The following is a 26092-nucleotide window of genomic DNA, read 5'->3' on the forward strand; positions in this document are numbered from 1 at the left end:
GATAATCTCCTTAAAGATCAAAAATCAGCTTTTAAGACTGATATTACTCAATCCTAGAGATTGACCTTAAAGATTGAGAATTACAAACTCATGGAATTCAATGATATCTAAACTCGAGCTTGAACGAGAAAATATTTTGATCAAAATTACAAACCGATTTGTTTTCTGAAAACCCTATTTTTAATGCGTTCATTACCATTGAACGTAAAATTCTAGGAATTCACCTGGAATTCATTAGGTCACCTGAACTAAATCGGGTGTCAACCGTAAGAACGGTGGTTGCATAGTGGTCAAAGACAGGACCTTGTGCCAGACCGAAAAATCATAAGGGTGAGCTTTACTATTGCTCCTATCAAGGATAGTAATTGCGTCTGACACGTTATAGACCATAATTAAAAGCATGTCAGGGGACATTGCCTTAACATTTGCTTGTTCAACGCTTTCCTTTACAACCGGACGGTAGTTTACCGAAAGGTAATATACGGAGCAAGTATACTGGACGTGTTGTTTTCCCAATACAAGGTTAGCAAGTGGGTGACACAAAACCGCAAGTTTTAAGCTAAAATTTTCAAATCTGAAACCCACAAAACCCACAAAAACAATTTGCAAACACCGGTGAAGGGTTATTCCGGAAAACTTATCTAGGATAAAAGCTAGAATTTAATTTTCAAAAGATCAAATGTTTTCATAAAGATCCAATTTTCTTAATGGATCTAAATTTTCATAGTCATGTGAGACTGTAAACCACATCGTTACTACCATTGTTCATACCGCCATATAGAAATCACTGATGTACAAAGTGTGAAGAATAAAGAAGTGATTCTAGTATTTTTATTTCAAGACTATATTGCTTGAGGACAAGCAACACTCAAGTGTGGGAATATTTGATAATGCTAAAAACGAACATATATTTCATAGCATTATCCCTCAAGAAAGACAAGCTTTTAGTTGCAATTGTTCTATTTACAAGTGATATTCATTTAAATAATAAAAGGTGAAGACAAAAGACAGATTCGACGAATTGAAGACGCAAACGACCAAAAAGCTCAAAAGTACAAAGTACAATCAAAGAGGTTCCAATTATTGATGAGAAACGTCTCAAAATTACAAGAGTACAAGACGCAAAATGCAAAGTACAAGATATTAAATTGTACGCAAGGACGTTCAAAAATCCGGAACCGGGACCAAAGTCAACTCTCAACGCTCGACGCAACGGACTAAAAATTACAAGTCAACTATGCACATAAATATAATATAATATTTAAATAATTACTAAAATTATTTATATATTATATTTATTTATATAATCCGTCGGCAAACAAGAAAACAAAGACCTGTGAGCTGGAAAAAGGGGCCATGCGATCGCATGGCCTGGAAGGCAAAAAGCCATGCGATCGCATGGTGGTAGGTGACATGCCACATGCCTATAAATTCGCGTGTTTTGATCTAATATATCCATCCTTTTATCTATCTATCTCAACGTGTATATATATATATATATATATATATATATATATATATATATATATATATATATATATTAATTTTAATTTTAATTTTAAATTCTAATAATAAGGGTATGTTAGCGAATGTTGTAAGGGTGTAAGTCGAAATTCTGTCCGTGTAACGCTACGCTATTTTTAATCATTGTAAGTTATGTTCAACCTTTTTAATTTAATGTCTCATAGCTAAGTTATTATTATGCTTATTTAATCCGAAGTAATCATGATGTTGGGCTAAAATAATTAAAATTGGGTAATTGGGCTTTGTACCATAATTGGGGTTTGGACAAAAGAACGACACTTGTAGAAATTAGACTATGGGCTATTAATGGGCTTTATATTTGTTTAACTAAATGATAGTTTATTAATTTTAATATAAAGATATACAATTGGACGTACCTATAAATAACCATATACACTCGAACGGACACGATGGGCGGGATATTTATATGTACGAATAATCGTTCATTTAACCGGACACGGGAATGGATTAATAGTTAATAGACTTATTAAAACAAGGGTGAAATTATGTACAAGGACACTTGGCGTAATTGTTAACAAAGTATTAAAACTTTGGGTTACACGCAGTCGATATCCTGGTGTAATTATTAAACAAAGTATTAAAATCTTGTTACAGTTTAAGTCCTCAATTAGTTGGAATATTTGACTTCGGATATAAGGATAATTTGACGAGGACACTCGCACTTTATATTTATGACCGATGGACTGTTATGGACAAAAACCAGACGGACATATTGAATAATCCAGGACAAAGGACAATTAACCCATGTGAATAAACTAAAAATCAACACGTCAAACATCATGATTACGGAAGTTTAAATAAGCATAATTCTTTTATTTCATATTTAATTGCACTTTTAATTATCGCACTTTTAATTATTGTTATTGTATTTAATTGCATTTTTAATTATCGTACTTTTTAATTATCGCAATTTTATTTTATCGCACTTTTATTTATCGCAATTTCATTATCGTTATTTATTTACGCTTTAAATTAAGTCTTTTATTTTTTTAATATTTTACATTAGGTTTTAACTGCGACTAAAGTTTTAAAATCGACAAACCGGTCATTAAACGGTAAAAACCCCCTTTTTATAATAATAATATTACTTATATATAAATTTGTATTTTTATAAATTTAAAACTAATATAGCGTTAAGCTTGTTTAAGTGTATCCCTGTGGAACGAACCGGACTTACTAAAAACTACACTACTGTACGATTAGGTACACTGCCTATAAGTGTTGTAGCAAGGTTTAGGTATATCCATTCTATAAATAAATAAATATCTTGTGTAAAAGTGTATCGTATTTAATAGTATTTCGTAGTAAAATATAAGCTATTTCATATACACCTCTATGCACATCAATCGTCGACATCAAACTTTAATTCCATACGTGAGGTATCGTCAACAACGAACTTTAAACCCTCATCAACAACACAATATACTCTAGGGTATGGTATCGTCAACAACGAACTTCAACCCATACCTCACAAGTAAATAAATTATATACATGCCTATATAATTATTCCACTCACCTTATCGTCTTCGGTGAATTAGGAAGTAAGCTCGCAAACTTCAAAGTAAAGCACCTATTATATTATGCATATAATTAACACACCATCTAGTTGAATTAAATGTCAACTTCTAACAACCGGGCATTTAATGACCCGAGCATTAAATGACTCATCTACACCAACCACCCAAAATTGGTCAAGACTCATTATAATCACTAAAGCTAGTTAATTAAAGTCCATTACTATTCAAGTAGCACAACCTAGGGTATTTCTCACCCATTTTACCCAAATTAGGTCAACTTTGACTCATGTGACCCATCTAACACTTAAACACATAATTTTGGTCAACATGACCCATTTAACATCTCTTTCAACTTTGAATAAGTGTTTTAATGCTTACAATACCTTTAACACTTACAAACCTCATTTCATTAGACCAAAACCCTAGATTATGGTAATTAGGGTTTCCTTTCAACAATCTAACCCAAGATCCACCCATTTATCCCTCAAATGGGTCATACAAACCCCACATGAACCAAACCCTAGCTTAAACAAAATAAAACTCAAAACTTAGAGTTGAGGCTTACCAAAACTATCCTCTTGTAGCTTATAGCAAGGAGAACAACTTTAATTCTTGCTCCTAGGATTGATTCACAAACCTTCCTCTTCAAATCTTGAGATTAAACTAAGTGGGTTTTATGTTTTGGGAGGAAATTGTGAAAGAAAAAGGAAAAGAAATGAGTAATAGAGGATAAGTGGTTGGTATTAAAGGCTCCAATCTGATCTACACGCAAAAAGACCAAATTGCCCCTAAAGCCCTATATAAAACGAGCTGAAATTGGAGTCTGACTGGCAGTTAGGCCGCGGCGCGGCGGCGTATGTCACGGCGCAACGTTACGAAGGAAAAACCACCACTCTTAACCCATGTTCTGATCCAGATTTGCTTTGCTTGTCGCGTCGCGGACCCATTTCTCGCGGCGCGGCAGTGGCCTGATCCTGATCCCTTCGACGTTTAACACCAATCGATGGTTCAACCAACTAGCCCACCACATTCACCCTTCCTATATTCGCCTAACCCTCAACAATGGTCTCACAAGGCTTAACGCTATCAAAACCCATACATCTACACGCTCACGCACGCATTCATAATATATATATATATATATATATATATATATATATATATATATATATATATATATATATATATATATGCACTTACCCAAAACAAACACTTAGCTCAATTAATCATACAAATGAACAAATTATAAGCGTGCTAGTAATTAAGTTCCTACCTTTAAACGCGCACGGGAAAACGGGGTGTTACAACTCTCCCCTACTTGAATCGGAGCGCGTCCTCGCGATCCAAGCCGCATGACAAGAGGGAAGATAAACCAACACAAACTCTTCGGGCTCCCAAGTAAACTCGGAACCCTTACTACGACGCCATTGAACATTAAAAGTCCTAACCTCTTTATGTCTCAACCTTTTGACCTTCTCATCAAGTCTGGCAATCGGTTCCTCGATATACTCTAACTTATTATTTAGCTCAATCTCGTCTAATGGCACCCAAGATGAATCATCCGCAAGACACTTACGGAGATGAGAAACATGAAATGTATTATGGATCCCCGCAAGCTCTTCAGGTAATTTCAAATGATACGCGACTTCACCAACACGAGCTAAAACCTTAAATGGTCCAATAAACCGAGGAGCTAACTTTCCTCGTTTTCGAAATCGAATAATACCCTTCCATGGCGAAACCTTAAGCATTACCATGTCACCTTCTTGAAATTCGATCGTTCATCTACGCTTGTCGGCATACGACTTTTGCCTATCTTGAGCCTTTTTCAAATGTTCTCGAATCATATCAATTTTTCTATTCATCTCTAAGACCAAATCGGTACTCCCGATTTCCTTTTGTCCTACTTCACCCCCAACAAATCGGGGTTCGACACCTACGCCCATAAAGCATCTCGTAAGGTGGCATTCCAATACTAGTATGATAACTATTATTGTACGAGAATTCTACCAAAGGTAAGTGCTCGTCCCAACTACCACCAAAATCGATAATGCACGCACGTAACATATCTTTCAATGTTTGATTCGTACGTTTGGTTTGACCGTCCGTTTGAGGATGATACGCCGTGCTCAATTTTAATTGTGTACCCATATCCTCATGAAACTTTTCCCAAAATCGAGACGTAAAACGAGTATCTCGATCCGAAATAATCGATATAGGAACGCCGTGTCGAGAGATGACTTCCTTGATAAACAACCTAGATAAGGTCTCCGACGATATCGCTTCCTTAATGGGAAGAAACAAAGCACTCTTCATCAGTCGATCAACTATAACCCAAATCGAATCAAACTGGGTTCTCGCCGTTTTAGGTAACTTTGTGATGAAATCCATGGTAATGTGCTTCCATTTCCATTTCGGGATTTCTAACGGTTGCAACTTACCATACGGCTTTTAGTGCTTGGCTTTAACTTGCAAACACATGACGCATTGCTCAACATACTTCACAACATCACGTTTCATGCCCGGCCACCAATAATCTTTCCTTAAATCAAGATACATTTTCGTTGCGCCCGGATGAATGGAATACTTTGACTTATGTGCTTCATCAAGTAGCACTTGTCGATAATCTCCCATCTTAGGCACCCACACTCTTCCTTGAAAAGACAACAAACCCCGCGAGCCCATAGTAATGAACTCCGATTGTCCCACAATTCGCTCCGCATGCTTGTTGTGAACGTAAGCCTCTATTTGAATCACGCCGAGTTTTTCAAGAAAATCGTTAGTAATAATCATACGTAACAATCCCAATCGTAACGCCGGGTGATGACTCTTTCGACTTAACGCATCCGCGACCACATTCGCCTTGCCCGGATGATAAAGTATCTCACAATCATAGTCTTTTACCACATCCATCCACCTACGTTGACGATAATTCAAATCTCGTTGATTAAAGAGATGTTTCAAACTCTTATGATCCGAATAAATCGTACACTTGACACCATACAAGTAATGGCGCCAAATTTTCAACGCATGCACAACCGCCGCCAACTCAAGATCATGAGTCGGATATCTCGTCTCGTGTTCCTTTAATTGTCGAGAGGCATAAGTGATGACTTTACCTCTTTGCATTAGAACACACCCGAGTCCATTTAACGAAGCATCACAATAAACCGTCATGTCTTCCACTCCTTTCGGTAACACTAACACCGGAGCTTGACACAACTTCTCTTTTAGCAATTGAAAAGCAATTTCTTGCTCGTCCTCCCAATTAAATCTCGCGTTCTTCCTTGTAAACTTCGTCAATGAAGAAGCGATTTTAGAAAAGTCTTGGATAAATCGACGATAATAACCGGCCAATCCGAGAAAACTCCGGATTTCCGTAGGCGTAGTCGGTTGTCTCCAACTCTTCACCGTCTCTATCTTCCCCGGATCTACTTGAATGCCGTCTTTGTTCACAATGTGACCAAGGAATTGAACCTCCCTTAGCCAGAATTCACATTTGGAGAACTTAGCATACAACTTCTCCTTTCGTAACGTCTTCAATACTTCACGCAAATGACGTTCATGTTCGTTCATACTCTTCGAGTAGACTAGTATGTCGTCAATGAACACAATCACCGACTTGTCCAACATGGGTTGGAACACCCGGTTCGTAAGATCTATGAATGCTGCCGGTGCATTCGTAAGACCAAAAGGCATAACTACAAACTCAAAATGCCCATAACGCGTTCGAAAAGCCGTTTTCTCGATATCTTCCTCGCGGACCCGCATTTGGTGATAGCCGGACCGTAGGTCGATCTTAGAGAAATACGCCGCACCTTGAAGTTGCTCAAACAAATCGTCAATCCGAGGCAATGGATAATGATTCTTGATCGTCACTTTATTCAATTCCCGGTAATCGATGCACATCCGCATACTACCATCCTTCTTTTTCACGAATAAAACCGGAGCGTCCCATGGCGAAGCACTTGGTCGAATAAAACCCTTTTCAAGCAACTCTTGGGTTTGGTTTAACAACTCTTGCATTTTCGTTGGTGCTAAACGATAAGGAGTTTTAGCAATGGGAATAGCTCCCGGAACCAACTCAATACGAAATTCAACTTGTCTTTCCGCCGGAACACCCGGTAACTCGTCCGGAAAAACGTCTTCGAATTCACTAACCACCGGAATTTCACGAATGGGTGGTGACTCATCACGAGCATCAACAACATGGGCAAGAAAAGCCATGCCACCACTAACAAGAAAACGGCGTGCCCGTGCAAAAGAATATATCGGCACAAGTCTCCTACGTTTATCACCGTGAATAATTATCTCTCCCCCACTAGGGGTCTTCACACGAATAGATTTCTCATGGCATGCGATATCGGCTCTATTACGATCGAGCCAATCCATACCAACAACGATATCAAAATCTCCCAAAGTCATAGGGATGAGATCAATTTTAAAGTTTTCGGCACCAAAAACAACGTCACAATTCTCACACACATCAACCACTAGCACCGTCTTGCTGTCCGCTATTTCGACTTCTACCGGATGACTTAACTTAGCTAACGGTCTATCAAGTTTAGGCACAAATTTTGGAGACACAAACGACAAATTTGCACCGCTATCAAAAAGAATCCTTGCCGAATTGTAATTAACCAAGAAAGTACCTGAGACAACTTCGTTGGATTGCTTGGCTTCGTCGTTAGTCATCAAATAGTTTCGCCCTCGAGCCGTACCCACCGCCTTCTCTAGCCTTTTAACATTATCGTTGTTCAAATCGGGACACTCTGATTTTCGGTGTCCTTCCTTGTTGCAATTAAAACAAGTGAGTTTGTTTGTTGAATTTGGCTTCGGACAATCCCGAGCCATATGTCCTCGTACCCCACAATTGTAGCAAGTAGGGACAAAGTTCCCAAAACCACCGGTAGCGCCCTTCTTCCCACTATTGACACTTTCGGAACCCCTTTTGTTCTTGTTCTTTTTGTTTGAAAAATTTGAATGACTCGAACCTTCAAACTTTCTTTTTGAAAAAGTGAAATCGCTTTTCCTTGGAACCTCCGGCTCAAAACCCTGAGCCAACTCGAATAGCTCTTCAAAAGTCTTAGCCATTCCTCGACTAATCTTACCCTTTAACTCATCGTTCAAGGTACGGTAGAAATCTTTCATTAGCTTGTGATCGTCACCAACATATTCCGGGCAAAAGCGAGTCTTTGCCAAAAAGGTAGACTTGAGAGTAACCAAGTCCATCGAACCTTGTTGCAAATGATGCAACTTGTCCCGGATTCTATCAAGGTCGGAAGAAGTTCAGTATTCTTGGAAGAATTCCTTCTTAAACTCCTCCCATGTCAAGCTCATGCATTGCACTTCACCATATAAATTGATTTTATCGTCCCACCACAACTTGCCTTCTTCACGTAGCATGCTAGACCCATATCTCGTCTTCTTCTCGGGAGGACACTCCGCGGTACGGAATGCCCCCTCGATATCGAAAATCCAACAAGTGCTTTTCAATGGATCCCTCACCCCATTAAACATCGGAGGTTGAGTATCCTTGAAATTTTTGTAGTGGAAGTCCCGTCTTCCTTCACCTCCTTCACCACGAGGATAAATGTTTCTAGCTTCAAGAGCCTCTTCGATAGTGGCCTTCATTCGTTCATTTATTAAATCGGTCACTTGTCCTTCGACCGAATCTTGGAAGACCTTTTGGACGTCCGTAAGAAAATCCGCTTTTAACTTTTTAAAGACGGCCTCAACCTTGGCCGAAAATTCGGGGTCCTCGCTTGTACCACCGATATCATTATCGTGTCCGTTTCTCGTCTTCATTCTATAAAACGGAAAGGGTTAAACCATGAACGAAAAGCATAGCACGTAAGTATATACATGCATAACACACTACCCCATCTTGCTCAACAATCGTCGTACATTACTCGTTTGACACGATTTGCACCCGTAACAACGGTAGCTAATCGTTGTTACGCGAGCACGTTGCATTAACTTGCTAGTACAACGTCCGTCTTGCTTGATGATTGCTAAACACAATACAAAACAGTTAGCACAAGGTTAGTTCACATAAACCAAAGCACTTACAATTCCCGATTAGACCCAAAGTCCTACAAGTCCCGCATAAAGCGCTCACACAATAAAGCCCAAGTCTATGCACCTATCTCAAGTCGCCTAAATCCCTTAGACCATACTCTGATACCACTTGAAACATCCCAACCTGTATTCCATACGATAAATTTTTTTTTTATAGTACACATTTACGCGCTAATTAAATATGTAAACCATTCCACAAGTTCCATTTAAACGTACATCAATTTAAATGTTTACAAAAGGCACGAAAGCCATTAATTAAGTTTAATACAAGTTTGACCCACTACAATAATAGTTTATAATCCAAACGACACTCGAGCATAGTTTGGGGCTAAACTACCCAAAACGTTAGGCCAACTTCAAAAGCTAACACCAAAAGTCCCCCCCCCCCCCCCCCCGACCCCCCTGACAACGTAAGCGGGAGACCACTAGTCCAAACGTATGCCCTTACCCTTGTCCAAGCCGGAACCTATAAAATGGTAAACAACGAGAGGGTAAGCAAGGCTTAGTGAGTGCAACAATTATACATACATATATATAACCTACTTACTTGCAAACACTTACCAAATCCGCATACATACTAGTTTCATAATTAGCATACCTTTCACATGTATAACGCTAAGAACCACGATAACAAGGCTAGTATAACAATAGCATATAACACAACAATACATTATGCTAAAATACAAGTATAACGATGATGTTCACAACATCCATAGTACTCAAGATCTCAAGGCTAGCCCAACGAATGGTATCGTCAACATCGAACTTAAATCCCATTCGTCTACATTAATGTGGTATCGTCAACACCGAACTTTAAACCCACATATGAGGTATCGTCAACAACGAACTTTAAACCCTCATCAACGTCACTACAATAATCGTATGGCATCGTCGACATCGAACTTTAATTCCATACGTGTGGTATCGTCAACAACGAACTTTAAACCCTCATCAACAACACAATATACTCTAGGGTATGGTATCGTCAACAACGAACTTCAACCCATACCTCACAAGTAAATAAATTATATACATGCCTATATAATTATTCCACTCACCTTATCGTCTTCGGTGAATTAGGAAGTAAGCTCGCAAACTTCAAAGTAAAGCACCTATTACATTATGCATATAATTAACACACCATCAAGTTGAATTAAATGTCAACTTCTAACAACCGGGCATTTAATGACCCGAGCATTAAATGACTCATCCACACCAACTACCCAAAATTGGTCAAGACTCATTATAATCACTAAAGCTAGTGAATTAAAGTCCATTACTCTTCAAGTAGCACAACCTAGGGTATTTCTCACCCATTTTACCCAAATTAGGTCAACTTTGACTCATGTGACCCATCTAACACTTAAACACATAATTTTGGTCAACATGACCCATTTAACATCTCTTTCCACTTTGAACAAGTGTTTTAATGCTTACAACACCTTTAACACTTACAAACCTCATTTCATTAGACCAAAACCCTAGATTATGGTAATTAGGGTTTCCTTTCAACAATCTAACCCAAGATCCACTCATTTATCCCTCAAATGGGTCATAGAAACCCCACATGAACCAAACCCTAGCTTAAACAAAATAAAACTCAAAAATTAGAGTTGAGGCTTACCAAAACTATCCTCTTGTATCTTATAGCAAGGAGAACAACTTTAATTCTTGCTCCTAGGATTGATTCACAAACCTTCCTCTTCAAATCTTGAGATTAAACTAAGTGGGTTTTATGTTTTGGGAGGAAATTGTGAAAGAAAAAGGAAAAAAAATGAGTAATAGAGGATAAGTGGTTGGTATTAAAGGCTCCAATCTGATCTACACGCAAAAAGACCAAATTGCCCCTAAAGCCCTATATAAAACGAGCTAAAATTGGAGTCTGACCGGCAGTTAGTCCGCGACGCGGCGGCGTATGTCGCGGCGCGACGTTACGAAGGAAAAACCACCACTCTTAACCCATGTTCTGATCCAGATTTGCTTTGCTTGTCGCGTCGCGGACCCATTTCTCGCGGCGCGGTAGTGGCCTGATCCTGATCCGTTCGACATTTAACACCAATCGATGGTTCAACCAACTAGCCCACCACATTCACCCTTCCTATATTCGCCTAACCCTCAACAATGGTCTCACAAGGCTTAACGCTATCAAAACCCATACATCTACACGCTCACGCACGCATTCATAATATATATATATATATATATATATATATATATATATATATATATATATATATATATATATATATATATATATATATATGCACTTACCCAAAACAAACACTTAGCTCAATTAATCATACAAATGAACAAATTATAAGCGTGCTAGTAATTAAGTTCGTACCTTTAAACGCGCACGGGAAAACGGGGTGTTACAGGAAATTTGGCTGAAATGTTAAACACGTACAGATAACCACCGGTATTAATCGAATCGCTCACCCGTGCACCAAAAGATTTCATACAAAGCATTTGATTGTAAGCCCTTATATTCTCCATAAAATGACTGTTAGCCATAAAAGACTTAATCATCTCAAGTGGGTCGGCATCCTTAGGAATCCAGCAGCGACCCTGTTTACAAAAAGTTAGCATCACAATTACTACAACTGTTATTACAATCCCCTAAGTCCTCATAAGTCAGAGTAACACCTGATGAGCAAACAAATAAAAATACGTTAAAAACACCTAAAGAAAACAAACTATGACAACGATAATAGTAAACTAATACTAAATACATGACAAAAACATTGAGAATATCTTCAGAATTGAATACCCCAACATCATTATCGAGAAGAGACCGGTATATTTAATCATTGCTAACACATAATTGCATTAAAAAGTCGGAACCTGACATTGTTGTTTAAAAAAACATAACATAAATAGAGTGCAAGATATATGAAAAACAAAAGCAGCAAAACAGTACCAAGAGTGACACATACTCTGTATTACCATCAGTAGCAGTTGCATTACGATCCTCAGATGAACTATAATCAATTAGAGACTCAGTAGCCATCACTGCCAATTTAAAAAAATACAACACAAAACATGTAAATATCTAGAGGATATATAAGAGTAACATAACAGTTACCCATTAGCAACATCGGATGAACTACCAACACAAAACCGGGCACAATGCGGATCACTTTCAGATTCTCCAGACAACCCACACTAATATCCTCAAACAAAGCATTCACATTCTCAATTGACCTTTTTGTCGTTTTTTAGGTGCCATTATACTATTATAGCTTATCGAAACTATGCCAACTAAGCCTAAGTCGGACTATTATTTAACAATTGCTTGATACCAATAGCACATATAGAACAACACATAAACAAACTGCCTCTCAAACATTCAGATAAAAATAGAACAATAAATGAAAAAAATATAGATTAACCAATAAAAAGGTAAAAACATAGGAAAAAGATATTAAATACTTACTGCACAACGATATAACGAATACCTGCCAACGTAACCTGCTATAACAAAAACGAACATGTCAAAATCAGTAAACATAATTCGGCTAAAAAATAATAAAACAAAAACAGTGAGCAACATCAAGAACAAAAGTTTTAGTAAATCTCATAATTTTTTATCCTTATGAATGTTTGCTCTAATATTGGAACAGTACCGATAAAAGTAGAAAATTCCTCACAAACGATATCTTATGCATAATAAAACAGAAACGGTGAGCAACATCAAGAACAAAAGTTTTTGTAACTCTCAGAATTTTTAATCTAATCTGAATGTTTGCTCTAACATTAAAACAATCAGTACCGATAAAAGTAGAAAATTCCTCACCAGTGATATCTTCTTTTCCCATTTCCTAAGCGCATCCCTTAATCAATTGTTTGTAACATAACAACTTCAAATCAGTGACAACCCAACAACTAATTCCGCAATCAACATGTAACCACTATAAACCCTATTCAATAACAACCCACTTACTATTAGCGGAAGAATCAGGGACCGGAGAAGGTGAGACATACAGATTAGCTACATAGGCATAGTGATTTTAGTCGTGTGCCTTTTTGGGAGTTAATTAGGGTTTTTTTTTCCTGTTGGTTGATGTGAATGAATGGAATTTTGAAGAACCCCGTTTTCTAATTTTTATCCCTTGTTTTCTTTTTAAATTTTAAGGGTATTTCAGTTCTCATTATTGTTAAAGTTAGAGATTATGAGGTCATAATCATGATATGTCTTTTTTAAGGGTTTAGATTAAGTGGGAGATTAGGAATAGATGGCTAGGATTAAAAATTAAAGCTTTAGATGACCTATTTTTAGGTTTATTTTAATATAGGATTGAGATAGAGATTATTATTATTATTAATACATTTATTAATTTTTTAAATGAGAGGTGATCCTCACACACCACTTTTTGATCCATGTACACCTAATTACATATTTTAACCTTAATTATACATATAATAATAATATAAGTTCAACTTTCTAGGGGCATAACTGTAATTTTATGAGAAAAAAGTGTAGATAGATCAAAAAGTGATGTGTGAGAATCACCTCCGTTTTTGAATGGTTTGACAGGCATCGAATGCTCTCATTTGCACCCACGCACACTATGTAGAAAAACTTCAAAGATTTAACCCATGTTGTTTGGCAATTAATCGCGAGTCCCGGGTTGCTTGACAACTAATCGTGAAAATCCTGAAGAAAACCTCCTCCTCTTCGAAATCGAACCCGGGCTCCGCCTCTCTACTTGCACCGCAACACATGACTCCCAAATTGTATTATTATTATTATTATTATTATTATTATTATGAAATGGAAATTATATTAACTTAAAAGTTTTAAAACTTACAAAAAATTAGTGGGAAGCCTAGAGACAATCTGGGCCCCCACACCTCTAGCAATAGCAAAACCTATCCTAGTAAAAATATGAGCAGCAGCACCGGCACCAATATCTTGCGCCATCGAAATCTTCTGAACCCGCTTTAGCAAAGAAACAGCCTCCTTCTCTAATTCCCCAAGCGAAGAAAATGAGAAAGGAATGAAACCATAACCAATCGCCTGACAGCTAGATTCGTACTTGTCCCGCTTCCGACGAGCCGCATCAACCACAGCACGTCCAGGGACGAAGTTAGAAAGCCCAGACTGTGTCAAAGGAGAAGACCCTGTCAGGTCAACACAAACATCACGACCACGATCCCAGGAATAAAGTAACACATCTGCAGGTCTGAGGGCCCTGTCGTTCCCTCCAGACAACCCAATGTCAACCTCCTTTCTCGCTGAAATCCCAGATCGATAACAAACATCAACAAGGGAATCCCGAACAACATTATGTCGATGCTTAATACCCACCATACCAGCACAAGACACCGCGTGATCCCCGAAAATATCCCCATGAAAAACCCGTGAACAGGCAGAGCATGCCGTCGAGACAGAGAACAAAGGAACACCCAACCGGTAACACAACACACATCGGTAAGTCTTTGCGTTCATCGTCTGACCCAACCCCAAAATAGGGACTGCCCTTAGCCAAGCAGAGGTGTGATCCCCCTGTTGTGATTTCCACAATGCCGATTGTCGTGGAGATAAGGAAAAAGTGGATTCTGCAGAAGCGGTAACCTTTGTGAAATAAACATCTGCCAATTTCTTCATGAGTATTGGGGCAGCGACCTCACTCTGATTACCCAAAAAATCAAACCCAACCGTTTGATTAAACAGACCCAAAGCATCTTCGAAAGCACGACCAAGACCAACAATACCAGCATGTCGTAGGAGCTTGGTCTGCAACCCAGCAGACTGTAATCGAGATGCAAGGAAAGCATAATGACGAACATCTCCCGCAGAATAAACACCAAGCCCTCCAAATGCAAATGGCAAGGTGGCAAGCCGCCACTGCCAATCACCAAACCCAGGCCCTGAAGCAGTAACAATACGCTCCAAGGAAGATCGAAGGGCTCCATCGAAAGCGCGTTGAGCCGCCTCAAATATACTAGGAGGACAAGTACGCAAGGAAAAGTAGAGTTTAGAAACTCCAGTACATGCCCTAAGCAACAACAACTCACACTGAGGATCATCAAGCTTAGCAACCTTATCCATAAGCGCAATGGACTTGGTCACCCTTTGCATCACAAGATCACCAATAAACCCAGGATCGGAACTAGCGGGTGCCCCAAGCAAACTTAACACCATTATTATTATTATTATTATTATTATTATTATTATTATTACTATTATTATTACTATTATTATTATTATTATTATTATTATTATTATTATATAATAATACAAAAGTTTATAGTGATGGTGATATAAACCCGTAACACAATTGACTCAATTTAGGTGCAAGTCAGGATCACATACTAGAAAAGATCGAATAAATGGACTGAACATTATCACTAACTAGAATGTTACGGTGTAATATGATTGAATACGTGAATGTCATGTAATTACGATATTTTATACTAATAATAATAAGTATAACATAAGTATGTACATATTGAAATGGTTATTATCTTGTAAATAACAATTTTCACGTGAATTGTCCTCGGTTCATTTATTTATTTATCTATATAGTCTAATAAACTTCTAAAATAATATCATCATTAAGCTAAATTATCCTTTACTTTTTATAATAATAATATCATAATAATATATTAATTTAATTAAAAAATAATACAAAATCTTTTATAAAAGGAAATATTAATCTCTCCTAAATTATAATTTTATTTTTCTAAAAAAATTTAAAAGACATTTTTTATTTTTTTTTTTAATTTTAGTTTACATATAATCACATAATCTCTTATAATCTAAAAACGACTACCAAAAGTAAATAAGTCTTAAATTATTCTTGTTTATTGCTTTCCTTAACAAAGTAAAAGTGAAACTTATTCGATGCTCACCGTAGGAATAAAAATCAAGAATGTAGTTTAAAAGCAAAATTCCTTTTTATTTGTTTTTAATGAATATAAAATTATGTTGCGCCATTAGGTGGCACCCTAGGATTTAGGTTTTTAACTTATACATACTACATAAGTACTTTTTTATTTTGTTACGTGCACTTTAGCCAATTGTGACTTGTGAGTATCATACACAAAAGGTTAAAGGACCCTAGAAAATTTGGCTTTTTTTATGTTAGTGTATATTAGTTGTGATTTGACTTTAAGATATCCAGATTTGATATGAATCATCTCAAGTTACACATAAAATTGGTTATTTGTCACGTTTTTTTATATTATTTTTTGGGTGGGGTTACCGATATTTTAAGAATAACAAAATTATCCAAATTACGGCTATGTTTGCTATCAAATTTCAGCTATTTCGAATATCATTAGATGTCTTATCATATCATATACTCCGTATGAATTACTCCGTGTTACATAAATGTATTACAAAAGTTTTGGAATTAAGATGAATGAAAAGTTGCACTATTTCACATAAATCACTGTTATTATGTGAACTACTCTTACTACTCTATTATTGAATTCTACCTAGGCTGAAAAAGTAGCACTATTTTCTTTTATTAAGATTTGTATGAACAAATAATCACGCGCTGAAATTGTGTTAAAAATGGCCTAAGCTAGGACTCGTAAAAGATATGAGAGAAATATGAATTGAGTATGCGTAAAAAGTTTAGTTGGACGGGCCATAATGAGCCGGGCCCATTTTAAGAAACAACTAGAAACAACTGGGCCCAGAATTTTCATTATCTACCCATTACAATTTGGTTACTCTAAAAAAAGAGAGAAATTAAAAAATAAAATCAAGATTTGGGCATGTGCTAATTGTGCCAGTGGCACAGGGCTAATAATACATATAGGGCCCAAGAATAACTCAACATATATATTGTGAACAAATCGAAAGATGCTAATACTCATGATATTATTAGTGTTACTGAGTTTATTATTATACATATGAAAAATTTTATTACTCGTATATAAAAGGTCTATTTGTTGAACAAGGCTCATAATTTTCACGGGACGGCCCTGAATAAAATACACAATTTTGTTACGTAAGAACACAGTTCAAAACTCGAGTTCTTTCAAAAAACATTTGTTCGAATACTTAGAACTTGAACACAATTTGTTAGAACACTTGAAATGCTCGAACTCACATGCGCTTTTTAATCAATGTGGAAAAAAATGCAGCTATAGTTTTTCTTAAGCTCTTATCATACTACTACTTACATTAGTTTATACTACTCATATTACTCCGTCTCCGCCATTATCAAATGTTAACCATTAACTTTCCAAGATATTTAACTTCTAACTTTAAATATTGTTATTTATGTTATTTAATATTTGATGATAATTATAAAAGTAGATTGAGTTTTATATATTTTTCATTACTATAACTTTCATCAACATTGAAGATCGGTCAGTCACACGCACATTCATTCGTGAGTCATGGTCACGTTACCCTCAAAAAGATATAATCTCAACTTAATGATCCGTATAACACCAACTCACACACAGTTATGAAGGGGGTTCAATCATTGAAACGTTACCAAACATGCTACATATGTTCAATCAACTTGAGTACAACAACGCTACCAATCAATACAAAAATAGTAACATTAAACTACGATATACTAGCGTTTACAATTAGTTAATCTTAAAGATAATCTTCTCAAGGCAACAAAATTGTGCATCAATTTGACTAAGAACTTCATGATTAATTGTACTCGTACTAAACCATTTCGATGTAAAAGTTTGAGACTTTTCTTCAACTTTGTCATTCTCAACGTTTTCATCTTGCTCACTTATCTTTTGTTCAGGACGATTGAAAAGCTGAGTTTTCAACAGGCAGCAAGATTTTAGATCTTCGTCTGTTCGTGCATTACTTAGTTTTTTGTTGAGTTCAACTAAAGTTGAATACCTTGCTTTCTTAGGTACGTTAACGGGTTCAGGCTCTTCATTACCAGTAGGTGTCTCACTTTTAAGCTTTCTTAAACCATTGTGAACTATGAACCTTATTCTATCCCTGAAGTTTTCAATTCTAATTGGGTTCTGCTACAAGCTTCAATTTCAATTTTGATACTATCATTTCAGTTTTTTGATTCAACTCATCTTCGACTGAAACGGGTTCTTCTGAGTTATAATTTACAGCAAAAACGTCCTCCAACAAAGTGATATTTTGCAAGTATCTATCGAAAGCTTCGTTTTCTATTTCTAAGTTCCTATCCTTGTATTCCTTTAGCTTTGAAAACCTCCATTCATTTAGCTGGTAAGCCTCCTGTACGTTTCAAATTCATAATATTGAGATACTTTATATAACACGCTGATAACAATGGAAAGTTTATTGAACAGAACTATCGTATGCACCTTTCTTGTAATTGGCTTCCTTGCACGAGCTGGAGTTTGCAGATTATTGAATTGAGCAAAATTGTGGGAGAGCTGCCGGAGTGACGTGACTCTATGCGCATTCCTAAAAAAAGTAACAGCTTACTTACAAAAAAAAAAAGGGTAGAGGTGGCCATTTAGTCATTAAGACCCATTAACATAGGTTGATTTGGGTTACCATTTTATTTGCAATGGGTCATGCAGGTAAAATATGAACCCTTAAAAGCATACAAGAAGGTCGTAAGTAGCCCAAATTCTGTAATCATAGAACCTCCTAGATCATTTTATTCACAACGTTATACTTGTTGAAATAACATATAATCTGTAGTCATACTCATATGACACTGGAAATATTTTATGACAAAAAGTGTACAGGTAAACTCAGCCTGTTTCAACCTGTATAAATTATGCCCATTTAGAACCATTACTAAATTCTCCAACCCGTAACATCCTATATTCCTACATTTTGCCACCTCTAGTATTTTGAAGCCAGTATTAAGATAGCAAGAGTTAGGCAACCAAAAAAAAAAACAATAATATTCCTCCCTAAGCAATAATTTAATTAATATTTGCATAAAGAATCATGCAACATATGTCCTTGAAAGCAAATCACTATGTCTACTATACTGATATTTAAACGAATTTGTTTACTAGTGATGGCGAATATAAAAGAATAATGAGCACCTTAACAGCAGATAGGAGGAATAATAAGAATACAGATTAATTGATACATAATACTTACGTAGACACAGGAGTCTCATTTGAGTGCTGATCTGTCAAAGAAGAGCCTGAAGATGGTGTTTTATCCGGTAATGACGAAGCGGCCTTCAACACTGCAAGTGAACTCACTTTAATTTAACAAGTAACATGTGTATGTGATTGATTCCTGACGTGGAAAATGCAATATGTTGTTATGTAACATGTAAACCATAATCCTATTAGATGTTATACCGTGTATATGGCATGGATTTTGAGCTTTTGCGCAGCAACTTTTGCATGCTTGATACGGACACCTGAAAAGTTGTTTTGCAACTAGTTTAACGTTATAGAGCACACTTGAATGGTAAAAATAAAACTCTTGATTAAATAACACTGCTAAAATAATATAAATTAACAACTGCAATGTGTACGGGTTGGACATGATCCATTGATATGCATATTTGAGCAAACTTCAGGAAGAAAACGTGACAGTAGAACAGAAATCACTTACAGATGACCTGATTAATATGAATTAAATTGATCTAAATTTATTGATATTTCCTATATCTGGCAAACACAACCCAAACCAATTTAATTGGGTGTATTGGGTAAGCTAATTGGGCTTATTGGGTATTTTAAATAAGTTAATTTAAATAAAAGATAGGCCCATTTAAACCTACTATTAATTCACTAAAAATATCGCAGGTCTAATGGGTTTTGACAATAGGTCATACAGGTTTATTAGTTCATCTCTACCGTAAGTCGAATGGTTGAATACGACGACTTGACGATACATAGCAAATACGTACGAATCACCAAAAAATGCGTATGAAGCAAGCTTTCTCCGATTGAATCTGACAATTGAAACGTTCTTTACAGGTATATTCTAATCAAACTCGTCCATCTCTTTCAATTTCTCATAAGATGAGATTTTTCCAATAATTTTTGAAATTGGGGTTCTTACATCAAGTCTTTCATGATCACGATTTCATGATTGAAACTCGTCTATTTGACATTATCAACATGTGTCAAAATCATCCATCTAATCGAAATTCACTGGATCTGAAACTCTATTCACCGGTAGTTGCACTGTCGAACTTGAACAAACCGCCACTGTGTCTCTGACTAAAATGATGCCGGTAAGGTAAGACAATAGTCACGGTGATAGATTTAGTGACGGCGGCGGTGACGGTAAGACAATAGTCGAAGCGTTATCAAAACTCGTATACGAAAAGGAATGATCGGTTTTATTCGATTGAATTTAAGGAAAAAATGGAAGAAAAATATGTTGATTTTTGAGTAGGTTTAGTGGGTAAGGTATCATTTTTGTTTTATTTTAATTTATTTATCTTTTATGTTTCTGTACATGTTATCTTCATCTTAATGTAATGTAATGTACGGAGTAATACTCTAGCGACTGTGCAATTTGTATACCGTGGTTTTAATTATGTATTTGATCTAAAATTTGATAATTAAGTTTAATATTTTTGTACCTCATCTGTTACGATTATCTCTTTAATCATGTTATTTCTAATTGCATAGCTCATTTATTCTAGATGTAAAACTTCTAGCTCTTTAAAAAATTTAAGGAAAAAAGTGGTCTCGAGTTTGACCCATTTAACCTGTTTAGCCTATTTGGACCTGTTTACCCATGACCTATTTGACCTGTTACCCAAACCGACCAAACCTGACCCTTTTAAAATTTTGACACGTTTGACCCATGACCCGTTTTAACCCAAAACCATTTTGACCTGTTACCCGAACCAACCCAACCTAACCGACCAAAGATAAGCATCAACAACATAGACACCTACATCCACCACATTCATTATTAGATAAAGCTCCTCTATTGAATTTTGTATACAGTGTTTTCAGCTTTGTTAGAACCAACTTATCCATTTATTTTTTTACATTATAGTCTTGAAACAGATCCTTATTGATGATACAATTATATAACTGCTGCTAACAAATAAGCATTTTGAGACTCAATTGGACGATTAATTCATACTCCATAAAACCTAAATATAGATAGCTTCAACTGCTAATTTGCAGGCCATAATCATGTTTAATTTCAAATAACACATAGATAACTATCCTGTTATCAAAATTCACGTTTCTAAAGTTATTACCTTACAAACAGGCATAAAACCTAAAACTTCCATTAATCATATCACACAAACACAAATATATAAGCAAAAAATATACAGAATACACATAAAAACTAATAATAAAATGAAAATCTAATTTAATTGAGATTGAGATTAACCTAGAACGAGCGACATTGCCGCACTTGTGGCATTTAGGTTTATTAAGACCGCGAAGATTCTTCGAATTATTGATGCTCATACTATTCATTGTCATCGGAGAATTGATGGTGGATGCAGTGGTTCTTACGACGGCGGAGGTGGCGTTGCCGGAGCCGGTAATTGAGGTAGTATCAGCACTATTATTGCTTAACGCAGGTGAAGCTGTCGCCATTACCAAACCCTAATTGTAAACTTTTTGACTTAATTTGTTGAACGTTTGTGAATACAGTGATTATTAAAATTACAATATCAAAGGAGAAAATATATACTCGTAATTTTTCGGTTTTGTGTTTGTTTGTTGCAAAGAGGGAAAACGTGGAGTGTTAAAAGACGCCAATTTTAATGGCGGTGGCCGAAAATAAATCTGAAAACGTATGAATTCAGATGGGAAAAATATTATTGGGCCGCTGTTGTGAGTTAAATATGGCAATGGGCTTCTAAAAGTTTAAACAATATACGGATTTAGAATATAGAAGTTTTGTTTTTCTTATTCATCACCTACGATCAAGGTTGCAAAAATCGGAAAAATCGGCCGAGTTCTCGCCGAGAAATCGTTTTAGAGTTGCTGCCGAGTTCTCGTTTTGAAATCCGCTAAAAATCGGTCAACGGCCGGTAAATCGGTCAACGACCAATAAATTGAGTTTCTCGGCCAAAAATCGGTCAAATCTCGGTCAAACCGGTCAAATCTCGTTCAAATCTCGGGTATCATAAAAATTATCCCAAAAGTCAAAGAAAGTCAACCACTGAGAACTCCCCGAGTTCTCCGAAAACTCCTAGAAATGGTCCCGCCGAGAACTCCCAGAGTTCCGATTTCTTCAACCTTGCCTACGATACACGGCAGTCGCCATGTATATATGAAATCAATAAAATCTTTGATGGACTCTATAATCGAGTTAACAGTAAGCGTCGATTTATTAGCGACTTAACTGCCGCTTAGAGCTAAAATTGAACTCCATGCTTAAAATTCATGGAAATTTGATTCTACCATTTTCATGGCGTCTCACACTTTTTTTGTTCTTTTTGTAAACCTACTTATTGGTCGGAAGTTCATTCGAAAGCAATCTCTCTATCCATAGAACATTGAGAGGGATGACTTTCTCTACTCTTTAAATGTATTACTTTCAGTGGATAAATGACTTCTCTTTATTCTGTGATAGGGGAAAATTGTCTACATCTTACCTCTCCACACCCTACATATGTGAGATTTGGTTTTGTTGTTATTGTAATAAAATCTTTGAAATGTAGCTTGATCCTTAAAATGTTGACTACAAACTATGACAGGATTAGTGGTATGTGTGTGAGCACATTAATATGATGAGCAGATACGGCAAATAAACTCGAAGGCATGGACATGAGAATCAATAAAGGTTTGTTAGTTCATTTTCATTATGACATTGTCCCTATTCAATTTAATCCTTTAAAGATCAATTGTAATGCACAAAAGGCAAAGTAAAAAATGAGCGAACTAATTACCATGTGTGTGGAAAACAAAGAATGCCTCGAAGTTGAAAGACCTGATGTCGCTCAGATTACTTTTACAGACACATTAAAAGAAAGGGTTCATAGAAGGGAACAAGTTCAAGTGGAGATAATTCTACTTCAAATAAAGTCCTGAAATTGAGTGCAAGTACTAGTTCATTCTAAGGCAGTATAATATGTAAAAAATTTCATAAGAAAATGGAATATCCAAATTGATTGTTCGTAATTCAAGGAATGGTTATAAACGAAACATATATTTGAATCATTCAATTGATATCCTTATTATTTCATGGTGTATTAACTATTAGTGAATGGTACACATTGCTAATTCTATATCGGGATTCTGTACAATGCGTAAATTGAAAAGAAACAAAAAACGGTTAAAGTTGAGAACGGAGTTGATTTGAACGTAAAAGCTGTTGGAACCTTTTCATTGATATTTGAAGGTGAATTTTGTTTAAATCATTATGGAACTCTTTATGTAGTCATCGTGACTCAAAACTTAATATATGTATATAGACTAAATAATAAAGACTCTGTGTTTACGTTTAAATACAATAAAGTATATACTCCCTCCATCTCATATTAATAGTCCACAGACAAAAAATACACAGTTTAAGAAAATGTTATAAAAATATTGTACTTTCTGTTTGCTTTTGATTTTTACCCTTACTTTTTATTTATCTTTTAATCATATTCACATATTCACATATTAATTATTATATTATTTTACTTGATTACTTAATGCTGTGAATTTCATTTATATATGAAAGTGAGATGTATATACATACATTCATTGAACCTAACACTAATCCCACTTCCATCTTTGATCATCACACACCACCGCTACCACTGTCGTTGAATCATCACCTCAGGCCACTATCTGTCGTCCACTGTAAGACCTCCGGCCACCTTCATCTCTTAAGACCACTCTCCCTCTTCTTCTCCTTCTACAACCCGTTACCACCACCATTCATAAAAACACACCCACATACACAAACCCCATTCGACAACCACCATCATCATGTTATTTTATTTGTAATTTCTGTTTCTAATTGAAGCATCATATTATCACCACTACCACGACTAACCACCATAACCGAAGCCACCGTCACACCTGCGTAGAAACTATATTATTATTTTTTGCTGTTCGATATATCTGTTTCAAAAGACAAAGTGAAGATGATGATTATAAATGATGATTTTAAGATTGATGATTGTAAACAGTGGTGATGTACATAATGATGGTGTGGTAATGATGAAACAATGATGTATGATGAACCGTAGAAGAATGATGATGATGATGATAAACCGAAGAGTGGTTGTTGTTTTCCTGTGAATCGATACTGTGCTATTTACAATCGAACACCACTCCATTTAATCTCCATCTGCTACTGTTGCTCGAATACCAGGATGTTGCTGCAGTTCGAAACCCTACGGCCACATGCGTTTGCTATTTCATTACTCACCCGTAAGTTTTAAACTTCAACAAACTGGGTCAATTTGCTTTTGGGCTTGAACATATGAATGAGTTTTAATTTTGGGCTGCTTGTTTGTGGATCCAAGTAATCATTTAAATGGGTTTTTGCTTTCGGCTATCAACATGATAAAATAATTAAGCTAGGGGTTTATTTCATAAAAAAAAAAGGGACAGATAGAGTGATAGTTAGTGTGTGTTTGTCTTGAACGAGAGGTCTTGAGTTCTGGGCTGGGGCGTTTATCTTTTTAAAGCTTGTTTCATTAAGGTAGCACTTTTATTATTTTTGTTATTATTATTATTATCATTATCATTATCATTATCATTATCATTATCATTATTATTATTATTATTATTATTATTATTATTATTATTATCATTATTATTAATTAAAATTGTCATTTTATTAAGATTAACATTATTAGTAAAATTATTATTTTATCATTATTATCATAATTAGTATTATTACTACTCAGTATTAGTATTAGGTATTATTATCAATATTATTGATTTTATTATAAAAATAAAATAACTTATTATAATTATTATAATTATTATAATAATAATTATTATTATTATTATTATTATTATTATTATTAATATTATCATTATCAATATTTTTATATATTATTATTATCATTTTTACTATTCACTACTATTATTTATTATTATTATTAGTATCATTATTATTATAAAAATATTATAACTTTCTATTATAAATATTATTTTACCAAGTAAAGTAGTAGTTATATAAAAACATATCTTAATATAATCCTATATATATATATATATATATATATATATATATATATATATATATATATATATATATAAAGATATTAATCTTAATACATTATATAATATAAATAAACTCAGTTGATTAAATGTGTTATGTGTTAATATATATACATGATATAGGTTCGTGAATCCGAGGCCAACCTTGCATTGTTCAATTCCGTCGTATGCATATTTTTACTACAAAATATCGTATCGTGAGTTTCATTTGCTCCCTTATTAAATGTTTTTGCAATATATATTTTGGGACTGAGAATACATGCGCTGCTTTTATAACTATTTTACGAAATAGACACAAGTACTTGAAACTACATTCTATGGTTGAATTATTATACTGAATATCACCCTTTTAGCTTGGTAGCCTAAGAATTAGGGAACAGACCCCCTAATTGACTTGAATCCTAAAGATAGATCTATTGGGCCTAACAAACCCCATCCAGGTTATGGATACTTTAGTACTTCGATTTTATATACTGATGAGTGTACCTGTATATTTGGGGATATTCTAGATGCATTTGTTAATGTCGGTTACTAGGTATTCACCATATGAATGAATTTTAATTCGCAGGTTATGCGTACTATTTTATTACACAGGTTATGTGTAATATAAAAATGAAATCTTGTAGTCTATTAAAATTATGGAAATGAATGATTATGATAAACCTATGAACTTACCAACCTTTTATTTGATACTTTAAAGCATGTTTATTCTCAGGTACGAAAGAAATCTTCCGCTGTGCATTTGCTCAATTTAGCAATATTACTTGGAGTCATACATGGCATATTTCAAAAGACGTTGCATTCAAATCATTGAGTTCAAAAAGACTGTTATAAAAGATTAGTCATTCATATTAGGAGAATCATATATCATTTGTATCGAAAGGTTATATTTTGAA

General features: G+C 35.4%; 1 protein-coding gene and 1 long non-coding RNA gene across 3 annotated transcripts; one reads left to right on the forward strand and one right to left on the reverse strand.

Moving 5' to 3' along the window:
* The first annotated feature begins 17356 nt into the window (after window positions 1-17356).
* On the forward strand, window positions 17357-19683 carry LOC139861653 (uncharacterized). Of its 2 annotated transcripts, XR_011763863.1 has the most exons (4): window positions 17357-17989; window positions 18207-18324; window positions 18408-18534; window positions 19095-19683. It is a non-coding gene; the product is annotated as an uncharacterized lncRNA (long non-coding RNA). The 2 variants fall into 2 exon arrangements; XR_011763862.1 differs by having other exon boundaries at window positions 17357-18324.
* Window positions 17597-21745, reverse strand: LOC139861642 (uncharacterized). The gene is made up of 5 exons (XM_071850105.1): window positions 21406-21745; window positions 19392-19453; window positions 19183-19273; window positions 18423-18541; window positions 17597-18333 (listed from the first exon to the last, which is right to left on the reverse strand). Exons 1-4 carry the CDS (start codon window positions 21615-21617, stop codon window positions 18526-18528), a joined length of 381 nt encoding a protein of 126 aa, XP_071706206.1. The 5' UTR covers window positions 21618-21745; the 3' UTR covers window positions 17597-18333; window positions 18423-18525.
* Between the last annotated feature and the right edge of the window lie 4347 nt (window positions 21746-26092).

This window comes from Rutidosis leptorrhynchoides, chromosome 1, assembly GCF_046630445.1.
Source record: "Rutidosis leptorrhynchoides isolate AG116_Rl617_1_P2 chromosome 1, CSIRO_AGI_Rlap_v1, whole genome shotgun sequence".
NCBI lineage: Eukaryota > Viridiplantae > Streptophyta > Magnoliopsida > Asterales > Asteraceae > Rutidosis > Rutidosis leptorrhynchoides.